Source organism: Oncorhynchus mykiss, chromosome 11 (assembly GCF_057628025.1).
Source record: "Oncorhynchus mykiss isolate SJ-2025 chromosome 11, ASM5762802v1, whole genome shotgun sequence".
In the NCBI taxonomy this organism is placed as follows: domain Eukaryota; kingdom Metazoa; phylum Chordata; class Actinopteri; order Salmoniformes; family Salmonidae; genus Oncorhynchus; species Oncorhynchus mykiss.
The window spans coordinates 62,345,184-62,369,701 of record NC_143032.1 but is presented as its reverse complement, the minus strand read 5'-3'; the positions used below and the strand labels follow the sequence as shown (position 1 = coordinate 62,369,701).

The 24,518-nt window shown below is 42.3% G+C and overlaps 1 protein-coding gene across 2 annotated transcripts in view; it reads left to right on the top strand.

Moving 5' to 3' along the window:
• Nucleotides 1-671: 671 nt before the first annotated feature.
• The window catches only part of coro1ca (coronin 1Ca), a 63,191-nt gene continuing 39,344 nt past the window's right edge, over nucleotides 672-24,518 (top strand). The window contains exons 1-2 of one of the 2 annotated variants that reach the window (XM_090190811.1): nucleotides 672-776; nucleotides 3,755-6,455. In XM_090190811.1, the coding sequence (XP_090046937.1) occupies nucleotides 774-776; nucleotides 3,755-6,455 (2,704 nt within the window). In that variant the 5' untranslated portion in view covers nucleotides 672-773. Of the gene's footprint in view, nucleotides 777-3,754; nucleotides 6,456-7,343; nucleotides 7,523-24,518 lie in introns of those variants that run through there. The other variant, XM_021621682.3, reaches the window with a different exon arrangement.

Below are 24,518 nucleotides of genomic sequence, written 5' to 3'. Positions count from 1 at the left end.
ACTTATTGTATTAGGCAAATGGGGTCTGACATCACAAGGCTGGAATATAAGCCTCCCATTGCTAGTGCAGTTGAGGGAGGACTCGACATAACCAACCAACCAACTAACAAAGAGTGCTCTGTCAGTCCTGGGTGAGCATTCGGCTGGGAGACATGACTGATCAGTCAGTGTCCGTCGCGGTTTTACACAAACACAGGACAGATCAAAACTATATCCATCACTGTAGTAACTGTAAGGAGCCAGGCCTAACCCTGGCTGCCTCTCCAGTCATCTTATCAGAGTGCTGAGAATGTGTAGCCTACTGCATGCTGCCTTCATTCAGGTACTGTAAGACTGGAATAATTTTTTTGCTTGTGCTTCCTGGCTTGTTGTTGTTGGTTTGAGTTGGGGCAGCAGAGCACAAGGCGATCAAGTGATCTGCCTTGTGCGTTATGGCAGAAGGGTGCAGGACAATGGTGTAGTTGTAGCCAGGAATGAGCTGCCTTGAGGCAGGGGGTCCTCCTCGGTGAGCATGGTGCTGATGGGGCCTGCAGGACTCTCAGGAGTCTGAGCTGAGGGTGATTTTAGGGTGAGCCTTTGTAGTAGTCAGTTTTCACATGACTGGTGTGTGATGGAAAGGAAAGTTTTCTCCTTATTCTCCTTAAAGTTTTCTCTCTTATTTCATGCAGTCTACCAGAGAGTTCAGCATAGCTGTGACTGCACCGTGAGCTTGATGTACCAATGCTGTAGAAACCTAAGTTTGGAACCTCACCTCTCTCTCTAGAGGAAAAATAATGGTAGGATACACTTTTTATCTTCATTTCAGCTACACTACTCAAACAATGGACTCAGGGTTGAGTGACATATCATGTATATACCATGTAATGTAAACATATTGTAACACTTTGATACATATTGTTCTGTCAATTCTCACATTTTCATTCCAAATTGCATGCAAACACACACACACACGCACGCACAGATTTCAACATGTTTTCAACTTGTTTGTATTTCTACACAGTGACCGGCTGTTAGATAACATGTTCTCACCCAGTCTTGTCTCTGGCTGTCTGGTAAATGTTCAGAGCAGCCATACGATAAGGAAGCAGCAGCCACAGCTTTAATAGACGGGGAAAGTAGAGTAGGGGCACTGACAGGAAACAGACTCTTGTTCCAGACCTCTTTCCATTGTGCTTCATCTTTCTCTCTGATGACCACTGCAGTTCAGTGTGAAAAAAGTAGCTCTGTAACATTGAGGACCAACTGATACACTCACCAGCAACACGAGTGAAAGCTAAGATCGCTTGCGAAGCGATGAGATGATTGGGGCGACAGGTATCCTAGCGGTTAAGAGCGCCAAACGGTCACTGGTTAACCCCTAACAACAACTGCTCCCCTGGTGTCGATGACGTGGATGTCAATTAAGACAGCCCCCCGCACCTCTCTGATTCAGAGGGGTTGGGTTAAATGCATAAGACACATTTCAGTTGAATGCATTCAGTTGTACAACTGACTAGGCAACTGAAGCAACTAAAACCATAGACAGACATTGCTAGTGCCCCTACAACAGCCTCCTAAATAACAATGGATAAAAAAATAAAATAATGAAGGAATAAGCTAAATGTCCAATATAACCAGTAGATGTACTAGATGAAAATCCTGCTTTCAGAAATTAAATATATAGTATTGGACAGAGTCAACATCTCAGGGAGTAATCCCTTAAATTTTCCTGCAGAGGCATTCATTTTGAGTAGGTCAATCAACTACTATTATTGAGAACAAACATCTGGTGATAAATTGAGTTTCCTCCAAACAAAAATAACTCCCCGATCCAATGTCCTCTCAATCCAAACGATGGGAAATCAATTTTGTTACCTAAAGATGGACAAAGAAATCTCCAGAAATGTAATTTATTAAAACGTCATAAACTCCCAAAGAGTGAGAAAGAGATTATTATCAGGCTAGAGAATTTAAATCGTCTACAGTTGAAGTCGGACGTTTACATACACTTAGGTTGAAGTCATTAAAACTTGTTTTTCAACCATTCCACACATTTCTTGATAACAAGCTATAGTCGGTTAGGCTAAGTCGGTTAGGCATCAGAAGTATCTGATAGTCTAATTGACATAATTTGAGTTAATTGGAGGTGTACCTGTGGATGTATTTCAAGGCCTACCTTCAAACTCAGTGCCTCTTTGCTTGACATCATGGGAAAATCAAAAGAAATTAGTCAAGACCTCAGAAAAAAATTATAGACCTCCACAAGTCTGGTTCATCCTTGGGAGCAATTTCCAAATGCCCGAAGGTACCACGTTCATCTGTACAAACAATAGTACACAAGTATAAACACCATGGGACCACGCAACCGTCATACCGCTCAGGAAGGAGATGCGTTCTGTCTCTTAGAGATGAACGTACTTTGGTGTGAAAAGTGCAAATCAATCCCAGAACAACAGCAAAGGACCTTGTCAGGAAGTTAAAGCTTGGTCGCAAATGGGTCTTCCAAATGGACAATGACCCCAAGCATACTTACAAAGTTGTGGAAAATGGCTTAAGGACAACAAAGTCAAGGAATTGGAGTTGCCATCACAAAGCCCTGACCTCAATCCTATAGAAAATGTGTGGGCAGGACAGAAAAAGTGTGTGCAAGCAAGGAGGCCTACAAACCTGACTCAGTTACACCAGCTCTGTCAGGAGGAATGGGCCAAAATTCACCCAACTTATTGTGGGAAGCTTGTGGAAGGCTCCCCAAAATGTTTGACCCAAGTTAAACAATTTAAAGGCAATGCTACCAAATACTAATTGAGTGTATGTAAACTTCTGACCCACTGGGAATGTGATGAATGAAATTAAAGCTAAAATAAATAATTCTCTCTACTATTATTTTGACATTTCACATTCTTAAAATAAAGTGGTGATCCCAACTGACCTAAGACAGGGAATTTTTACTAGGATTAAATGTCAGTGGTTGTGAAAAACGGAGTTTAAATGTATTTGGCTAAGGTGCATGTAAACTTCCGACTTCAACTGTATGTGCCTCTGCTTCTTCTGCTGTGGAGTCAGGCTTCACTCTGGCCATCTCAAATACTAGAATCAAAGGACCATGTCCTGCATGCCTGTCACCCACTTACTATTACATGTGTTCATTTGGGATGATCTATCCTAACCCTTTTTATTAGTGCAATTTCCTTCACTAATGTCATACCTCTACTTTTACATACATCAGAATGTGTCATGCCTGGCTAAGGTCCTACAAGCTGACATGATCATCCTCAGAAGGAGAAATCTTGTGACACCAATGTATTTTTCTTAAGTTGACCCTTTAAGGGTTGACATTGTGAAAGCATGAACAATCAATGTGGTTTAGAGCAGTTGTGGTCATAAGATGCTTAGCGAGACCAGACCATGTAAATGGCTCCTGTTTTGTGTGCCATAACGAACTAGTGGTATATAATGTATCCACTGTGTCTACACATTATCAGATTTGTGCTATTTCACAGTAAATTAACCTGGCTCTGTTCCTGATATCTGATTACATTGCTCCTTTTCCTGTCTCTACTTCTCATGTTTCCAGCTCATATTTCTATCTCTGCCAGTTCTCAGTGGGACAGGTATAATCATACACCCTGCTTTGAAAGAAAAAAAGGAGATGGATGGAGAGAGAGCAGAGCACAGGGTTTACAGTTAAATAAATGCTTTGGCATGCCAAAGCTATGGCATTATTGTAGACTGCTACTTCAGAGTGAGGAGGGTAACAGCTTGTCTCTGTCCACAGACTAGCATTGGGCAGAATCAAGACACGGTGGATGGGGATGAACATGCCAGCAGTGGAGGGGCGGAGGAGAGGGGGCGCTGCCCCGACCTAGGGGAAGCAGGCAGGGATAGAGGTGGTGCCATGGAGGGAGGAAGCCCCTGTGAGGAGGCCGGTAAAGCCGGGGAGGACCCAGGGATAGCTGATGCTAAAAGTCTGAATGAAGGTCCAGGCATGGAGCCAACAACACCTTCAGCAGAGAAAAACCATAGTACTCAGAAAGGGGTGAGTCCTTTCAAGGAGGGGGAGGTGAGAGAGGGAGGGGCTGGAGGAGAGGAGGGAAGAGAGGAGGGAGGCAGGACTGCTCCACTGACTCAACAGGATCAGTACAAAAGCCATAGGCCAGAGAGTAACACACAGTGTGAAGAGAAGGCCAGAACACTCAGACATTCCACCCAAAAAGTGAGAGAGAAGAAGAAGAAGGAGGGTAAAACTGCCAAGATGGACCATCGAGATGAAAGAACAGCTCCACACCAGAAAAACCAGGAAGAAAATTGCTGTTCTGCTTCAGAGGAAGTTACTGGTGAGATGTATAATCCAGCTGTGGAGAAAACTGATGGCACTGTTTCAATGGGTGAGAGCACCATGGAATACAAGAAGGAAGGTTCTGTGAAAGTCGGCAAGGATGGGACTAATACTGAAACTACTGATGACGTCATTCAAGAGAGAGGAAGAACTATGTTGACTGTTCAGAAAGACCAGGAAATGAAAATGAAAAATGAACCCTCAAAGGCAGTTGAGGATGGAGACACCAGGTGCATTGATGGAGCAATAGGCGATTTGAGAGAGCTGAAAGACCCCTACAAGGCTGAACTTCAATCACCATTGAAAAAGACAAAAGGGGGAAAGTCTCTGTTAGCCGTGGGTGGTACCTTGAATCCTGACCCTCCAACAACGGGACAGGTAAAGCCACATGGACATGAAAACAAAGGTGACATTGAGAAAGAAAATAAAGTGTCAGAGGTGGCAGGGTGTGACATTAAGCCTGACCTGAATGATAATCACAAACAAAGTGAGCTGGAAGGGGCAGGATCCCCTACAACTGACCCTCCCACTCATAGGGACAAAGAAGCCTTGCCCATGGGGCTTACAGAGGAGCCCAGCTCCATTTTGGAGAAGTTTCTGAAAATAAAAAAAAACGAGCCGTCTCCAGATCTCTCCAAAGTTAAAAAGGTGGTCTCTGTGTCAAGGGACCAGTCTGATGACCATGACCAGCTGCAACCTGAGACAAAGCTTCATCCAGTGGCTGTGGAGACAGAGGCTGTGCCAACACCAAAACCTGCAGTGAAGGAAACAACACCAAAACGTGCTGCCAAGGAAACAACACCAAAACCTGCTGCCAAGAAAACAACACCAAAACCTGCTTTCAAGAAAACAACACCAAAACCTGCTGCCAAGGAAACAACACCAAACCCAGCTGCCAAGGAAACAACACCAAACCCAGCTGCCAAGGAAACAACACCAAACCCAGCTGCCAAGGAAACAACACCAAAATCATCCGCTGATATTGCAAAGACAGCTCCAGATCAAAATAACCCTGGATTACAATGCCATATTGAGGAGGAAACCATAATGTTATCATCCTCTGTATGTACAACAGAGAGACCCCCTGGAGCAGAAGCTAACACTAAGCCCTGCCATGAGGAGATTCATCCACAAAACCTGGAAAAAAGTGACCAGGCAGGGAAAACTACTCAGGACTCTACAGATATCATCTGTCCACCAGCTCCACCTCTGGAGACTGGATCTGTCACTGATAGAGAAGCGGGAATGTCATCACTGATGGATGAGGCTGACTGTAAGGCTTCAGAGCAGGACTTTGCAACAACAGCTGCCTCGCCCCAAAATGAGGGGAAGACGATGAAAAATACTCCCCCAGCTGAGACCCCATCACCAGAGACTTCACAGACAAGTCTGCCTGTTAAAGGCAGGCCCTCCACTAGGAGTGAGGTCATCACAGAAAAACCTGCATCTTCCTCAGTGTCTGATGAGGGCGTCATTGAGTCTACTGAGTCTCCATTCTGCAATAAAGAGGACGATCAAACCACAGAGCCCCTGCCTTTGCACAACATTGATGAATCACCAAGCGCTATCACTGTCACTGAGATTCCTCCACCAACACCCAGGCAATGCACCTCAGAGGCCTTGCATGCTGAGTCTATGAAGGAGGCTAAGACCATGAAGGACCCTCCTCAAATAACACACATCCCAGTTGTAGTGATAGAGGCTGTCTCAACCTTGGTAGGAACTGGGAGTGCTCTATCAGAAGAAAGCCAAGAGAGTATGGATAATCAGAACAGAGATGAGAAGCTTCAGTCTCAAGATGTTACTTTCAAAACAGAGCTTGTGTCAGAGCAAGTCACAGAGAGCAACACTGCAGTCCACTTTGATGAAAAGTCTACCCAGGACAAGGACCAAACTGTCTCAGAGAGTGGCAAACACCAGGATACTCCTAAATCAAGGCCTGTCTCTGAACTCTTAAAGGAGAACATTCTACTACAAGAAAAGCTGAAGCATCCGGATATGTCAAAGCCATTGGAAGCTAAACCTGATGGAGTTTCAGAGCAACCCCAGTCTGTGAATGTGGCTCAAATGTTGGCGGCTTTTGACACCCCCAAGAAATCCCCAGAGAAGACACTGGAGAGGAAACCATCTGTGAGAAAAGGTATGAGCTTTACAAGTTTTCATCTGAATTGTGCATTATGTAACAACTGTAAGTGGGGATGAATGAAAGATAACAGATATGCATGAATCAGAAACTTGTATTTTGAATAATGTGTATGCTGAAAGTATTTGGTAATCACAGGCTTTTCTGATCTATAGGTCCAAAACGTTGTTTTTCATTTAGTTATATGATTTATCCCAATCCCCTCCAAATCGACCATGGGCCTAAGCAACAAGGCTAGGGAAACATTTGGTGGCTGATTGGACAGATACAGCCGCTATTTATGTGGATTTGTAAAATGATGCCATCTTGTGGCAAGCAGAATAAACAAATTCCTGAGGTAGATTTTGTTCTCAATTCATGTTCTAGTTAATCAATTAGCTAAAATACCTCTAAACAACATTTGTCATCAGCTTTAGAGGAGGCAGTTAAAGCAACACACTACATACAGTACACTGCCCTCTTGCCCTTTTACTGAGCCTGGGTGATATTTGCATAGGTACAGTCAGAATAGATTTTGGGCCTACTTCTACTGGGACATGACGTTTTATAAGGGACAGTGCACCAACCACTCCCATGCCTTCAAGGTGTACACATCTGTCATTAAAAGAAAGAGAGGGGGATTATGTCAATGCTTATTGCTCATCAAGTTTCAGATTTTCAAGGCATTCATATTTATCACATTGTAACAATATACAGTAGATGTGGTATTATGTAGAAAAAAACAATTGGGTTTCCTTTTTATGTTATTCATTATAACACACTATTTATCACATTAACAATTACATGTTGGAGGCATGTGTCTTGCTCCCTGACACTGCTCTAACGGTGATTGTGATTGGTGGTCTTGGCTGTTGCTCATCTTTTCCAAACATGCCTGGCCAAGCCATAACTGAGGCGGGGAATGGGGATAGGGGAGGGCGTTGCGTCCAGTGCAGCAGTGACAGAGGGAAAGAGAGCACAAGCGAGTTGTCAGTGGCATTAGCGGTGGATTCAATTGGGTGAACGTCGACAGTCCTATTTTAGATAATTCAGCAGTCAGGGATATTTGTACTTTGATCTGGAAGGTAAGTCTTTTTGCTTTATCTTTAATAATGTTGTACACACAGTTCCGACTTGGTTATTGTATTAATCTGTGCCGTCTGTGCTTTAGTTAGCGAGGCACCACTTGCATGAATTCAGTGAGGAAAGCTACAGCTAATTGGGGTTGACAAGTTTTCAACGCCAATGAGTTCGTTAGATAGCTAAATTGTTTTGCCTTTAGTACTTGTGATAGCCATAAGCTAACTAGCTATCCACCATGTGGAATGAATGACCAGTCCAGCAGCCAGTTGTGGTAGGGTATTATTCCACGACAATGTAATCGTTTCTGATGAACCGAACTGACTTGTGGTTCCAGTTAAAACGAGGATGGGGTAATGTAATTTAGCCTCAAACTGTCAAAACGACATAATATTAGGGAGGTAACGTTAGCTAGTTAACTGGAAAGTATTGATTCAGACAGCTGCGCTCATTCAGCTTTACAATGTCATCTGGGTGTTGCTGATGACTGCAGGCTTCCAACAATTTTTTAGCACAATCAAATTAGTTTTGTGTCCACAGATATAACCTCATTTGCAAAAAGGAATTTATAATTAATTTAGGAATGACTCAAATTCCCAGACAAAAGCACATTGTCAGCACAGCTGCGCTACTACTGGCACAGCTATATTTCGAGGATCGATTGGGTAAAAGTAATTGTACACAAATATTTTAGTCTGACCATAAAGACGTTATGCGTCCCTCTTTGTATCTGACATCGCCCATAAACATTAAGCTATGGCTTTGCTCTCTAACCGAGGTGATGGGTCACCGTGAATGGCCCTGTATAATGTTAACCTACTTATATCTGTTACTGTGATTGAACAGCCATAGCTTTGATCAGCCTTAGACTTTTCAGGCTGTTAAAAAATAGCATTTTGATCTATGACAACATTGATTTTATTTGAGGGATTTTGGTTTTCAGACCAGAAGGATTTGCCTATTATTAGCCTCGATCCCCCTCCAGAACTATTTGCAAAGACGTGTGTTTGTGTAAGCAGCTTGGGAGTTCCCTTCCATTGGAGAATGAGTGAGTCATTGTGGGTGGAGGACTGGCCATAGCTAGCTGTCAGTCTGACCTGAGGGGCACATGTTAACACCATGGTCATGTTTGGTCTGGATGTCAGGACGCATAAACCTCTGGCTGGCAGGTTGGCTGGCCACTCAGACTGCACCACTGTTAACTCCGAAGTTACCCCTCACCTCCCAAGGCTTGTCTGGGAGAGGAAGTGGGTCAGAATACAGAGGGAAATTAAGCGTGAGATGCACCGACGTGTTAGGCTACAGAGGATGCAGCGAGAGGGAGTGGGGGTTGGCAAATAAGTCCTCGAACCCCCCTCCAGCCACATTTTGTATAAATGGATTCCAAGATGAACGTCCTTAGGAAATTTGGGAGAACACAACAAGAACATGCACATTTTCAGGTAGCATTTCTGCCTGATGGTAACTCTGATTGCATACCTCGGTTCACATCTCACATTCTTGAGTTTGTGTCAGGTCCTGTCTGTGCAAGGTGGTGCTATCTGAGGCCACATCATCAAGGTGAAGGGTTTACATCTTCTGAGACTCCTCTACAGGGAAATAAAATTCTGCAACTTTAAATAGGATTTTCATAACGATTTGGAGTAGGCCTACACATTAGCAATGTTTATTGAACCAATTATTTTCTGCCCTGTGGAGGTATCAAGAAATCATCACACAAAGCTGCACATGTGCTCCAAGTTCTTGCATCACACCCAGTTCTTGCTGGTATTATCACACCCAACACCATTAGTCTGTTTGATTAGGGTTAGTAGGCACAAGTACCTTTGGTGCTGTGAACATGACCCATCATGGAAAGGTGTTCATGTCTTGCCAACAGTATCCACCTCTCCTCATTTTTGGGAAGCCAAGTGTGATGGTATTTTGTCCAGTTGCATTTCCTTTGCCCAGTTCTGTGTGTGTGCGCTCCAAACCTGCTCTGAAGTTCCAGCAGAAACTGGGAGGAGGACCTGACTGACCATGTCAGAACCAGGGTGAGATTGTTTGTGACAGACAGGACTGCACAGGCCTAGTTGAGATTTGAGACCAAGATGTCATGTAATGTGTGTTTGTCTGTCTGTAGATGCGACTAATTTGGGAAGTGGCCAGGAGCATGCACTGATCTGATGAGCACACCATTCAGCATGATTTCTGTGGCAGTGTATCCATCTGCTCAAAACTGGTTGTTTCATCACAACTATTGCCCACACTTTTTGTTTTGACTTTCCCATTTAGTGGATTTTATTGTCTTGGTGGATGTAAAACAACAGAACCTCTCACCTTAACCTAGGCCACACAGCACAGGAGTTTGTCTGCCTAAAGCCTGTCTTGATTTAAGTAGCTTCATAGGGTTTGGGGATTGGACCTTCTCAAGTCTGGGAATTAAGTTGGATAAGTACATGCATAGACAAATGTCCTCCTTTGAAACAGTTGACGCTTTATTCTTATAGTTTAGGCTAGTCCCTGGTAAGGTTCTGTACCAGATCCTGACCTTCCAGAACAAGGTGAAATAGTGAATGCTGCTGTACATCATCCTCATTTGACATTTGTGCAGTTTAAACATAGTTGAAATGTCTGGTCCGAGCATAGATGGATACGGTGCCTTAGGAGAGTATTCAGACTTCTTGACTTATTCCACATTTTGTTAGGTTACAGCCTTATTCTAAAATTGCTGAGAATTTTTTGTTATTTAATCAATCTACACACAATCCCCAAATAATGACAAAGTGAAAACAGGTTGAATGGGAGAAACTTCCCAAATACAGGTGTAATAAGCTTGTAGCGTCATACCCAAGAAGACTCGATGCTGCCAAAGGTGCTTCAAAGTACTGAGTAAAGGGTCTGAATACTTAGGTAAATGTGATATTTCAGTGTGTTTAAGAAATGTGCAAAACAAAAATGGTTTTTGCTTTGTCATTATGGGGTATTGTGTGTAGATTGACGAGGGGAGAAAACAACTTAATCCATTTGAGAATAAGGCTGTAATGTAACAAAATGTGGAAAAAGTTGAGGGGTCTGAATACTTTCCGAATGCATTGTAGTTGGGGAAATAAGTGGCTCAGTTCCAGTGGATTGTCTTGTTGCACTGGCTCTGTCTGTATTTTGCAGGATACAGTCTTTTTGGCCCTTGAGCGCATAGTCCCAAGTTTGAAAACAATACAACATTCCATTGAACTGTGCTGCTGACATTGTGCCCTCGTGGTATTTTACAAAGAGCAGAGCACAGACCACATGGTCACCCAGGAACAGAGAATGGTGAAAAAACAGCACCTTATCTCATTGTTGAGAAAAGCAGTGGAATGTAGCTGGAATTTGATTACAATGGTACACTGTGGATTTGGTTACGGGAAGAGGATTTAGGTGGCGTCTCTCTATGCGTTCTGAGTGACAAAAGGCAGTCTGCCAGTGCATCGAGAGCATTGAGGCGACAGTACAGAAAGAAAAGCCTTGGGACAACATAATGCCAGACACTGGGGTGGGGGGCTCCACTCCACTCCAGAGTGGTCATTTATGTTGATGGGCTATGTGGTTAATCAGTGCCAAGTTTTTTGTTGTTGAATTTTTACCCCCTTTCTCTCCCCAATTTCGTATTATCCAATTATTAGTAGTTACTATCTTATCTCATCGCTACAACTCCCGTACGGGCTCGGGAGAGACGAAGGTCGAAAGTCATGCGTCCTCCGAAACCCAACCAAGCAGAAGCACTGCTTCTTAACACAGCGCACATCCAACGCGGAAGCCAGCCACGACCTTGGTTAGCGTGCACTGCGCCCGGCCCGCCACAGAGGACGCTGGTGCGCGATGAGACAACCCGGACGACGCTAGGCCAATTGTGCGTCGCCCCACGGACCTCCCGGTCGCGACCGGCTGCGATAGAGCCTGGGCGCGAACCCAGAGTCTCTGGTGGCACAGCTAGCTCTGCGATGCAGTGCCCTAGACCACCTGGGAGGCCCTAATCAGTGCCAAATTATGTAGGGCTACTTCATGTGCACACCGACTAGGGTTGAATATTTTACAAATGTCCATCCTGAGAATAAATCACTTTTCTCCTAGGCAACCCGGTATTTCCCTTCCAAACCAAAAGTGTCATTATAAAGCATATAAATGTGTCTAGATTTGATTAGAGCTTTGATCAGAATGGAAATTCAAGCTGATGCTACCGGAGCCTGATTACATTCATTAAACTAGAGATCTGTTTTTTGCAAGAGCTGCGTCTCAATAGCCAATATCGCCCTTCTGCATCTGCGATGGAAGGTGGCAGAGCTAGAGCGGTGTTAGTCAGACCATGAGACATCCTGAAAATCGGTCTTCTCACAAAATAAATTGTGTAGCGACCGAACAGTTTGGCCTATCAAAAATAGTATGACCACTGCAATGAAAAATGACTCATGAACAAGACAACAAGTTGTCACTAGTTACCGCAGCCACATAGTCATAAACCCTGCTTATTTCTACATTTTATCTTCTTAAAAACAGTTTTTAACGCTAACCTTAACCACACTAACATTATGTCTAATCCTAAAACCAAAAATTCAATTTGTTTTTAAGAATTGTTCAAATACAGCCAATTTTGACTTTGTGGCTGTGGTAACTAGTGGAAACTGTTTTGGGGGATTTCCTGGTCTTTGAGCTCCCTGCAGTAAGCTATGAATTTCAGTGCTTGATAACATCAGCATCTGTCTGGTTCCCTAGTAACCACTCTGTAGTGAGCGGATGGTTAAATATTTAAAGAAGTCAATTCAATTTGGATTGACATTGTTAATTTTTGCTTTGGTTGACCACCTGCCCATTCTTCATGTACAAGGATTAGCACCTCCATCCTTTTTAAAAATTATTAGTGGCTTTCACAGGGACAGGGAGAGTGAGATACACGATAGGGCTTTCAAGCAGAGGAGATGCTGACCTGATCTGTCGGTGGGTGGGGGGAATGGGATCAGACAGGATACAGACCTTCCTCATCATTTTCCTGGCTCTGTCTGTGTACAATTTCCCTTTTACTCAGGATGATTTCAGATTGATCAGTGAACTAACCTTTCCCCCTGAATAACACTGTCTATTTCCTTGTGTGTGTTGTTTTGCGGTGATCCTTGTGGTGCAATTGTCAGGGCGGGGCAGTATTATAGTGTGGCAGCCTTCTCATTGACAAACCAGTTTTGGCACTGATAGTTGTAGACAGAATGGGATGGCCATGCTGTAGTAGGCCTAATTGTGATGCATGAACATAACCATGTATAGTGTTAGATTGTCTTCAGCTGAAAGGGACATAAAAGAAGGCATTATGAGCTCTTGCTCTTTTTTTTCCACTCTTAACCTCTCTTTTCACTAACTGCTTCCCAGCCTTATGTCAGAGCATAACAATGTGCCTTGGTTTAAGAAAAGGCAGCAGTCCCCACTCCCCAGCACTCAGCTTTGACTGTTTGGTGGAGAGGAGACCTCTAACCTTCTGTGCTCTCAAGGAAAGTGGGAATGGACTGAATTGTTCTGTTATCACTGATTACTTCACATGCTGTGCTCAGTCTCGCGCTCTCTTTCTGTCTCGTCATTCTCTTCACTGGTTGTGCAAAAATACACTTTGTGCGACACTGACACACACTCTTTACAGTTAGGGATATACACATTTATTAGAATATTCAAATATCCAAACGGATGTTAGTAATACTCTTGCAGTTAATCATATTTTTCTCCCCAATTTCGTGGTATCCAATTGGTGGTTGACCACCAATTGGATACCACGAAATTGGGGAGAAAAATGTGAAAAATGTGTCATTGCTGCATCTCCCGTACGGACTCTGGAGCGGCGAGGTTTGAGAGCCGTGTGTCCTTCGAAAACACAACCCAACTACGCCGCACTGCTTCTTGACACGATGCCCACTTAACCCGGAAGCCAACCGCACCAATGTGTCGGAGGAAACTCCGTACACCTGGTGACCTTGTCAGCGTTCACTGCGCCTGGCCCGCCACATGAGTCGCTAGTGCAAGATGGGACAAGGACATCACTTCCAGCCAAAACCTCCCCTAACCTGGACGACGCTGGACCAATTGTGCGCCGCCCCCATGGGTCTCCGGGTCGCGGCCGGTTGCGACAAAGCCTGGACTCGAACTCAGAATCTCTAGTGGCACAGCTAGCACTGCGATGCAGTGCCTTAGACCACTGCGCCACTCGGGAGGCCCAGAATATTAATTTTTGAGAAAAAATAAGGTATCATTTCGTATGCGTTGTCTAAATTTAAATTAACATCTGTGGCATTGCTACATACAAGGATAGACCATGACATTAGAAATTGTAATAAAATACGTTTTATGACCGCTTCTATCGGTGCACCCCATTTAAAAAAAATATATATATATAATTAATAATACATAAAAAGCCTAACAAGCTTACTCGCTTGTTATTGTCGGTCAATCGAAGCTGCACTACCATGTGTAACAAGTGACTTGATATAGATTTATAATCAATGCAAAATAGAATGACAATTCCAGAATTAAGTTGGCTAAGTTAGGAGTAGGCTACAATAATCAACCAACAGGTAGGCTGTTTAAATGAATGAAGTTGTTGTAGATAAGGATGCTGGGAGCTCAGCAAAATAGCCTCAATTAACCTTGCTAGCTGGCTAACTAACTTAGCTGGCTAGTGTAGCTAGCTAGCTTTACATCGATTTGATGCAGTCAAGACTGACACTACCAGATGAGAGAACCTATCGCAGCAACAAGTTTGTCTAACTTGTTGGTTTGGGTACTTTTGCTCATTCGCTCTCCCTCTGTTACACATTCATGGTCAAAACATGTTAATAATCAGTAACTAAGATGGAGAGGTCTGTCCGTTTATCTAACTAAGCAAGTCCGTTAAGAACAAATTCTAAGTTACTATGACGGCCTATCAAAAGGCCTCCTGCGGGGGCTGGTATATTAAAAAAAAAAAGGACGAGAGACAATGGTACAAACATTATTGTGCACAGATAACGGCACAAAGGGCAATAATGTAGAGACAACAATACATCACACAAAGCAGCAACAACTGTCAGTACGAGTGTGCATAATTTTGAGTTGTTGAATGAAGAGATTGAGAACTGTCCAGTTTGAGTGTTTGTTGCTAGCTGCAGCGAACTGAAAAGACGAACAACCCAGGGATGTGTGTTTTGGGGACCTTTAAAACAGTGGCTGGCAGAACAGGTGTTGTATGTGGAGAATGAGAGGTTCAGTAGGTATCTTAGATAGTTGGGAGTGAGGCCTAAGAGGGTTTTATAAATAAGCATACCCAGTGGGCCTTGTGACAGGTACACAGCGATGACCAGTTTCCAGAGGACTATAGAGTGCAGTGATGTGTCCTATAAGGAGCATTGGTGGCAAATCTGATGGCTGGATGTATGGGTAGGATGGTCATCTGAATCAGGGTTCTTTTGGCAGCTGGGGTGAAAGAGGAGCGATTTACAATAGAGGAAACCAAGTCTAGATGTAACTTTAGTCTGCAGCTTTGATATGTGCTGAGAGAAGGACCGTGTACTGTCTAGCCATACTCCCAAGTACTTGTATGAGGTGACTACCTCAAGCTCTAAACCCTCGGTAGTAATAACACCTGTGGGGACAGGGGCATTCATCTTACCAAACCACATTACTTTTGTTTTTGAAGGAGTTCAGAAAAAGATTAAGGATAGAGAAAGCTTGTTGGATACTAAGAAAGCTTTGTTATAGAGCCTTTAACACCAAAACCGGGGAGGGGCCAGCTGAGGATGACTGTATCATCCGCATATAAATGGATGAGAGCTTCCTACTGCCTGAGCTATGTTGTTGAGAAGAGTGTCAGACCTAGGATTTAGCCTAGTGGTACTCCTTTGGTGACAGGCAGGCAGTGGCTGAGACAGCAGCTTTTCAGACTTTATATTAGACGTCGACCGATTATGATTTTTCAACGCCGATACCGATTATTGGAGGACCAAAAAAGCCGATACCGATTTAATCGGCCAATTTGGATTTATTTATTTGTAATATGACAATTACAACAATACTGAAAGAACACTTATTTTAACTTAATACCGCAATTAAATCAATTTAGCCTCAAGTAAATAATGAAACATGTTCAATTTGGTTTAAATAATGCAAAAACAAAGGGTTGGAGAAGAAAGTAAAAGTGCAATATGTGCTATGTAAGAAAGCTAACGTTTCAGTTCCTTGCTCAGAACATGAGAACATATGAAAGCTGGTGGTTCCTTATGACATGAGACTTCAATATTCCCAGGTAAGAAGTTTTAGGTTGTAGTTATTATAGGACTATTTCTCTCTATACCATTTGTATTTCATTAACCTTTGACTATTGGATGTTCTTATAGGTACTTTAGTATTTCCCGTGTAACAGTATAGCTTCCGTCCCTCTCCTCGCTCCTCCCTGGGCTTGAACCAGCAACACAACGACAACAAGGGAAACAACCACCCCAAGGCTCAGAGCGAGTGAAGTTTGAAACGCTATTAGCGTGCGCTAACTAGCTAGCCATTTCACTTCGGTTACACCAGCCTCATCTCGGGAGTTGATAGGCTTGAAGTCATAAACAGCGCAATGCTTGAGGCACAACGAAGAGCTGCTGGCAAAACGCACGAAAGTTCTGTTTGAATGAATGTTTACGCACCTGCTTCTGCCTACCACCGCTCAGTCATACTTAGATACTTGTATGCTCAGTCAGATTATATGCAACGCAGGACACGCTAGATAATATCTAGTAATATCATCAACCATGTGTAGTTAACTAGTGATTATGATTGATTGTTTTTTATAAGAAGTTTAATGATAGCTAGCAACTTACCTTGGCTTACTGCATTCGTATAACAGACAGTCAGTCTCCTTGTGGAGCGCAACAAGAGAGGCAGGTCGTTATTGCGTTGGACTAGTTAACTGTCAGGTTGGATCCCCCGAGCTGACAAGGTGAAAATCTGTCGTTCTACCCCTGAACAAGGCAGTTAATCCACCGTTCCTAGGCCGTCATTGAAAATAAGAATGTGTTCTTAACTGACTTGCCTAGTTAAATAAAGGTATTACATTTTTTTTTTATATGACATTTTTTTTTAATCGGCAAATCGGTGCCCAAAAATACCGATTTCCGATTGTTATGAAAACTTGAAATCGGCCCTAATTAATCTGCTATTCCGATTAAGCGGTCGACCTCTACTTTATATACTGCACTGACACCAACACTACTTACCCGGCCCACAAGAATGGAATGGTCAATCTTTGGCCAAGTCAATAAAAATAGCAGCACAATATTGCTTAGGATCAAGGGCAATGGTAACATCATTGAGGACCTTTACGGTTCTAGTGACACATCCATAACCTGAGCAGAAACCAGATTGCATACCAGAGAATACTATAGACATCAAAAGCCAGGCAGTTGATAACTTACAAGTTTTTACAACGCTTTTGATAAACAGGGCAAAATAGAAATTGCCCTATAACAGTTAAGATCAGCTTGATCTCCCCCTTTTTTAAATAAAGGACTGACCCAGATGAGTTTTTTTGGGGGTCAAGTTTAAGGAGCTCCTATAGCACCTCGGACTCAGTGACTGCCTGCAGGGAGAAACTTTGTAGCGGGGCATGGGGAAAAGAGGGAGGAGCATCGGGCCTATTCACATTAGAAGGGGTGGGAGATGAGATGTTGTATGGGCAAGGAGGCATGGCTTAGTCAAATAGGAATCCTAACTTAACTTCTTGATGCATCCATCCCGCTACCAGCATCATTTTCGTCAACATCCGCTGAATTGCAGAGCGCCAAATTCAAATTAAATTGCAAAAAAAGATTACATTTTCATGAAATCACAATATAGCAAAACACAGCTTCGCTTGTTGTTAATCCACCTGGCGTGTCAGATTTCAAAAAAGGTTTTCGGTGAAAGCATACCAAGCGTTTATGTAAGGACATCTCTCGCAGCAGACAAAACATTACAAACAGCTTGCAGCCAAGTAGATTGGTCACAAAGCAATAAAATGAATCGCTTTTGATCTTTGGATGTTTGCACTCACGAGACTCCCAGTTACACAAATATTCCTTTTGTTCCATAAAGATTATTTTTCATCCAAAATACCTCCATTTGGTTGGCGCGTTATGTTCAGAAATCCACAGGCTCGAGCGGTCACGACCGGGCAGACACATTCCAAATAGTATCCGTAAGGTTCGTAGAAACATGTCTAACGTTTTTTATAATCAATCCTCGGGTTGTTTTTACAAAATATAATCGATAATATTTCAACCGGGCTGTAGCTTCTTCAATAGGCAAGAGCGAGAAAATGTATGCTCCAAGCCGTTGCGCATGCAAAACGATGCTGGCACCCAGCCATACAATGACGCGATGTGATCTTTCTCGCTCATTTTTCAAAATAAAAGCCTGAAACTATGTCTAAAGACTGTTCACACCATAGGGAAGCCATAGGAAAAGGAATCTGGTTGATATCCCTTTTTAAATGGAGCGAAGGCAGGCAATGGAACAGAGCTTTCAGGAAAAACAGCACGTCCGGGTTGGATTTTCCTCAGGTTTTCGCCTGCAATATCAGTTCTGTTATACTCCCAGACAATATTTTGACAGCTTTGGAAACTTTAGAGTATTCTATCCTAATCTGTCAATTATGTGCATATTCTGGACCTGAGAAATAGGCAGTTTCCTTCGGGTACGTTTTTCATTCAAACAAAATACTGCCCTTACACTCGAGGTTAATGAAGTGGTGATTAAAGAGTTCAGCCATGTGCTTCTTGTCAGTAACAACCACATTAAGGGACATGGGAAGGTGTGAGGAGTGTTTATTCTCTAGGTCTTTAACTCTTTTCCAGAACTTCTTGGTTAGACCCACAGAGGGAGAACTGCTCCTTAATGACCAATACATCTGGATTGAAGCTGTGAACCGACACATTCAATTGATCCATTTTAGGTAATAAGCTTCTAGTGTTAACGTGCAGAAAACCCAGGGTTTTACGAGAGCAGAAATCAGTAAAGTAACTAACTTTGGCCTATCGGATAGCCTGAACTTGCACTTATTTCTCATTTGCCTGAACGAGAACCAGTCAGCCTGAGTATGTGTGTGCCAAGCCAAATGGAATTCTTGAGGTGGAGTAACTGTGCCAGATCACGGTCAAACCAGGGGCTGAACCTGTTGTTAAATCTCATTTTCTTTATGGGGGCGGGTATGTTAACCCCTCTGGGATATTCGGGACGGTAGCGTCCCACCCCGCCAACAGCCAGTGAAAGTGCAGGGCGCCAAATTCAAAACAACAAATCTCATGATTAAAATTCCTCAAGCATACAAGTATTTTACACCATTTTAAAGATAAAATTCACATTAATCCAGCCACAGTGTCTGATTTTGAAAAGGCTTTACAGTGAAAGCACCACAAACGATTATGTTAGGTCACAGAAAAACACAGCCATTTTTCCAGCCAAAGAGAGGAGTCACAAAAATCAGAAATGGAGATAAATGAATCACTAAGCTTTGATCTTCATCATATGACACTCATAGGACTTCATGTTACACAATACATGTATGTTTTGTTTGATAAAGTTCATATTTATATCCAAAAATCTCAGTAAACATTGGTGCGTTATGTTCAGTAGTTCCAAAACATCCGGTGATTTTGCAGAGAGCCACAGAAATACTCATAATAAACATTGATAAAAGATACAACTATTATACATGGAACTTTAGATAAACTTCTCCTTAATGCAACCGCTGTGTCAGATTTCAAAAAAACTTTACAGAAAAAGCATACCATGCAATAATCTGAGTACGGCACTCAGAGACCAAAAGAGCCAAAGAGATATCCGCCATGTTGTGGAGTAAACAGAAGTCAGAAATAGCATTATAAATATTCACTTACCTTTGATCTTCATCAGAATGCACTCCCAGGAATCCTAGTTCCACAATAAATGTTTGATTTGTTCGATGAAGTTAATTTTTTCACTGATAAACAAATCCAAACGCGCGTGCAAGTCCAGCCAAAAAGGTCGGACGAAAAGTCCAAAAAGTTATATTACAGGTCGTAGAAACATGTCAAACTAAGTATAGAATCAATCTTTAGGATGTTTTTAACATAAATCTTCAATAATGTTCCATCTGGGGAATTCCTTTATCTGTAGAAAAGCAATGGAACGCAAACTAACTTTCACTTGACCGCACGTCACGAGCACTTGGCAATCTGCCAGACACCTGGCTCAATCCCCTCTCATTCGGCCCCACTTCACAGTAGAAGCATCAAACAAGGTTCTAAAGACGGTTGACATCTAGTGGAAGCCTTAGGAAGTGCAAAATGACCCCACATACACTGTATATTGGAATGTCAATGAGTTGAAAAACGACAAACCTCAGATTTCCCACTTCCTGGTTGGATTTTTCTCAGGTTTTTGCCTGCCGTATGAGTTCTGTTATACTCGGACATCATTCAAACAGTTTTAGAAACGTCAGAGGTTTCTATCCAAATATACTAATTATATGCATATTCTAGCTTTTCTGGCTGAGTAGCAGGCAGTTTACTCTGGGCACCTTATTCATCCAAGCTACTCAATACTGCCCCCCAGTCACCAAGAAGTTAACAATACCGCTGAAAATATCAAATAATAAGGACCAAGTGTCTTCGACAGAGGAGAGTTCTTGAAGGTTTGCTCATTAAAGTTTTTTAGCAAGCGTCTAAGACGAATCGGGACACGTCGTTTCACTGAGCAGCCATTACGAACACAGGCTGAAAAACAGTGATTTATTATTATACCTTTATTTCAACATGGAACACAGACTGAGACCAAGGTCCCTTTTACAGCTGGGCCCTGCGTATACATGTTTACACACACAGTTTAGGTACAACGATTAAAAAACTAAACAAGACAAACACAACGATCACAGATAACACACAAAAAATACAGCAACAGATTACATTTACACACAGGTTATTCTACCAACAGCACAAGAACTTGCATTACCCGAAACAGTTACAAGCAATATAAAAATGCTCCAATAAATATTTAAAATGAGCAAGGGGGACAAGAGTCTCAAGTTTAGTCTGCAGGCTATTCCATAGGCAAGGAGCATAACAGGAAAAGGCAGCCATATCCAACTCTGTGGAAATCGCATGGGCCTCAAGTGTAATCCATGCTTGAGACCTGGTTTTAGGAATTCTAATTCTAATATTGATGAGTGATGATAAATAAAGAGGTAGCTCATTCAGAAGTGCTTTATAGACAAACATGAGAGCATGTTGTTCTTGTCTAACGGACAGTGAAGTCCAACCCACATATTGATATTAAACACAGTGGTGAGTTCTGTAGCTAGCACCCGTAATAAACCTAAGTGCGCAATTATAAGTAGCATCCAGCGATTTTTAAGTGTTGATGCCGTAGCATTCATGTAAATAATTTCCCCATAATCTATAAGAGACGTAAGTAGCTTGCACAATTTGTCTTCTATTTGTAGATGACAAACATGTCCTGTTTCTATAGAGGAAGCCTAGCTTGATTTTTAGCCTTTTACAAAGTTCGTCAATATGCATTTTAAAAGGCAGTTTATCATCCAACGATATCTGTAAGTATTTATATGCAGAGACCTGATTTGAGAACCATCTAAGCGTAAGTGTATTTTCAACCAACTTTTTGAACCTATTAAAAATCATAATGTTTTCTTTGCATTTAAAACAAGTCTCAGATGTATAAAATATCCTTGCAATATCTTAAAATCTGTCTCCAATAGTGATAATGCTTGGTCAGCTGTTGAAGCAATAGAGTACATGAGTGTCATCAGCATATAAATGATTTTGACACATCTCATCACCGATATTGTTTATGTAGAGAGTGAACAGTAATCGACCAAGTATAGAACCTTGTGGGACCCCTTTAACCAACTCCAATGGCTCAGAGTCGACGGCATCCAGTCAATCAGCCTGACTTCTATCCTTTAGATAGTGATGAAACCAACGACAGGCATCCAATCCCAGTACTATTGACGACAGCTTACCCAAACGTATCGCATGGTCTATAGTGTCAAAAGCTTTAGATAAATCTATGAACAAGGCGGCACAGTACTTTCTATTATCTAGGGCATTAGTAATATCATTTACAACACGTACAGTGGCTGTAATAGTACTGTGTTTAGGTCTGAAGCCAAATTGATTACTAGAAAGAGTATTGTCAAAGATTGTAGTTGCCTACTCACCAATGACTCTAGAATTTTAGCCAAACAGGAGAGCTTAGAGATGGGCCAATAATTATCCAATTCACTACCATCACCTCCCTTGAGGAGTGGTAAAACAAAAGCTGTTTTCTAAGATTTAGGAATTTTTCCTACGACAAATGTTTGATTAAAAATATGCGTCACTACACCAGCAATAATAGGTGCCGCATACTTGAGTAAATATGGATCCAGATTGTCAGCGCCTAATGATTTCTTAGACCCTATAGCAGATAGTGCAAAAAAAGACCATCTTCTGTGACTTTTTGAAAATTAAAAACCAGCTTACTGTTTTCCACATAAGCTGAAGGCCAAGGAACTGAAACAATAGACCGGTCAGGATCATGTTGGCCATTTTTTCTTTCAAAAAGAAAACCAGCAGAAAAATAAGTAAATTAATAAGCATCACAAAGTTCAGTTCGGTCACTGATGATCCCAGATTCCGATGTAATTTGCTTTGGCAGGGAAGTCTAGGAGTTTCCTCGTTTAAGTGAGTTAACAGTTTTCCAGAATTTAGCGGGATCATCAGCAGACTCTGTCATAGCATCAAGACAATACCTAGATTTTACCTTTTTTATCCTTCCGGTCCATTTATTTCTCAATTGCCTAAAAGGCAGCCAATCAGCTGTTTCACCAGTTTTCCTCACCAATGCCCATGCTTGATTCTTTTGCAGAAAAAGGATTTTCAAATCACAGGAGAATCAACGATTAGTTGTATATATTTTTTTTACCCTAAATTGCTTTAACGGGGCGTGTTTATCAGCTATGTAGGTAAAAATAGGCTGTAAAAGGGTGATCACTAAGGTCATTACAGAAAACACCATACCTATCAGGATTATTTGTGAGGAAAACATCAAGAAGAGTAGCCTTTTCTGGGTGTTTGGAGTCATACCTTGTGGGATTGGTCATAATCTGAGAGATTTAGAGTCCCATTGCTTTAGGATTTGGTCAGGTGGTTTGAGCATGTCCCAGTTTAGGTCACCTAGCAGGACAAATTCAGACTTGGTGTTTTATTTTATTTTTATTTCACCTTTTATTTAGCCAGGTAGGCAAGTTGAGAACAAGTTCTCATTTACAACTGCGACCTGGCCAAGAATAAAGCAAAGCAGTTCAACACATACAACAGAGTTACACATGGAATAAACAAAACATACAATCAATAATACAGTTGAAGAAAATCTATATACAGTGTGTGCAAATGAGGTAAGAAAAGGGAGGTAAAGGCAAGAAATAGGCCATGGTGGCAAAGTAATTACAGTATACCAATTAAACACTAGAGTGATTGATGTGCAGAAGATGAATGTGCAAGTAGAGATACTGGGGTGCAAAGGACCAAGATGAATTAATACAGTATGGGGATGAGGTAGTTGGATGGGCTATTTACAGATGGGCTATTTACAGATGGGCTATTTGCAGTGATCTGTGAGCTGGTCAGACATCTGGTGCTTAAAGCTAGTGAGGGAGGTAAGAGTCTCCAGCTTCAGTGATACAGTGCAAGGGGCCAGGAGAGAGCTTAGGGCAGGTAGGGTACAGGCCAGTGCTGATGGAGGATGATGGCACCCAGCAACAGTCAACAAAGGGCTATTTGAAAGTTTAATGCTTAAAACCAGAAAATAAAATTGTTTAGGGACAGACTTGGTGGAGAAAACCGAGCACTGAAGGTGATCCTTGGTAAAGATTGCCACTCCCCCACCGTTTGGAAGATCTGTCTTGCTGAAAAAGGTTAACATCCGTGTTCAAAGCACTCTTCCTTAACCACATCTCAGTTTGTCTTTTCTTTGCAAGTTGCCCTACATCTTGAGATGCTAATTGTTAGCCACTAATGCTAATAGCTAGGTAGCAAATAAATGTACTGAGCAAATGTAGCTAGCTAATTCAGCTTGATAATACCAGTGATGGCGTCGACCTCAATCAGCATGTTTGTGCAACAGTATCTTCTAAATCAAAGAGGAATATGCAAAGCAAGAATGTTAGATACATGAAGTAGCTAAGAGAGAACATGCAATGTAGCCAAATCTTATAGGGTCCCCTAGGAAACAAGTATCAACATTTAGGAAAGCTAAGGCTAGATTTTCAAACACATTTGATTCCTGGAGCACTAATTTCAAAAAGTTTTGGGACATTAAAGTCTAATAAGAATAAGAACACCTAATATAAAATAAGAACACCTCCTACCAGCTGCCGACTGCACAGAGGATTGGCAACACTGTCACCACTGATAAAATCTACGATAATTGAATTTTATAAGCATTTTTCCACGGCTACTCTTACCCCGGCAAACATCTCAGCACCCCCTGCAGCAACTTGCCCAACCCCCCTTGCTTCTCCTTCCCCCAAATCCACACAGCTGATGTTCTGAAATAACTGAATCACTACAAATCAGCTGGACTAGATAATCTGGAACCTCTCTTTCTAAAATGATCTGCCAAAATGGTTGCAACCCCTATTACTAGCCTATTCAACCTCTTTCGTATCGTCTGAGATCCCCAAAGATTGGAAAGCTGCTGCGGTCATCCCCCTCTTCAAAAGGGGGTGCCACTCTAGACCCAAACTTTTATAAACCTATTTAAAACAGATCACCGACCATTTCGAATCCCTCCGTACCTTCACTATGTAATCTGGTTTCCGAGCTGGTCATGGGTACACTGCAGCCACGATCCAGGTCCTGAGCGATATCATAACCACCATTGATAGAAGACAATAAATACTATGCAGCCGTCTTCATCGACCTGGCCAAGGCTTTTGGCTCTGTCAATCACCGTATTCTTATTGGCAGACTCGAT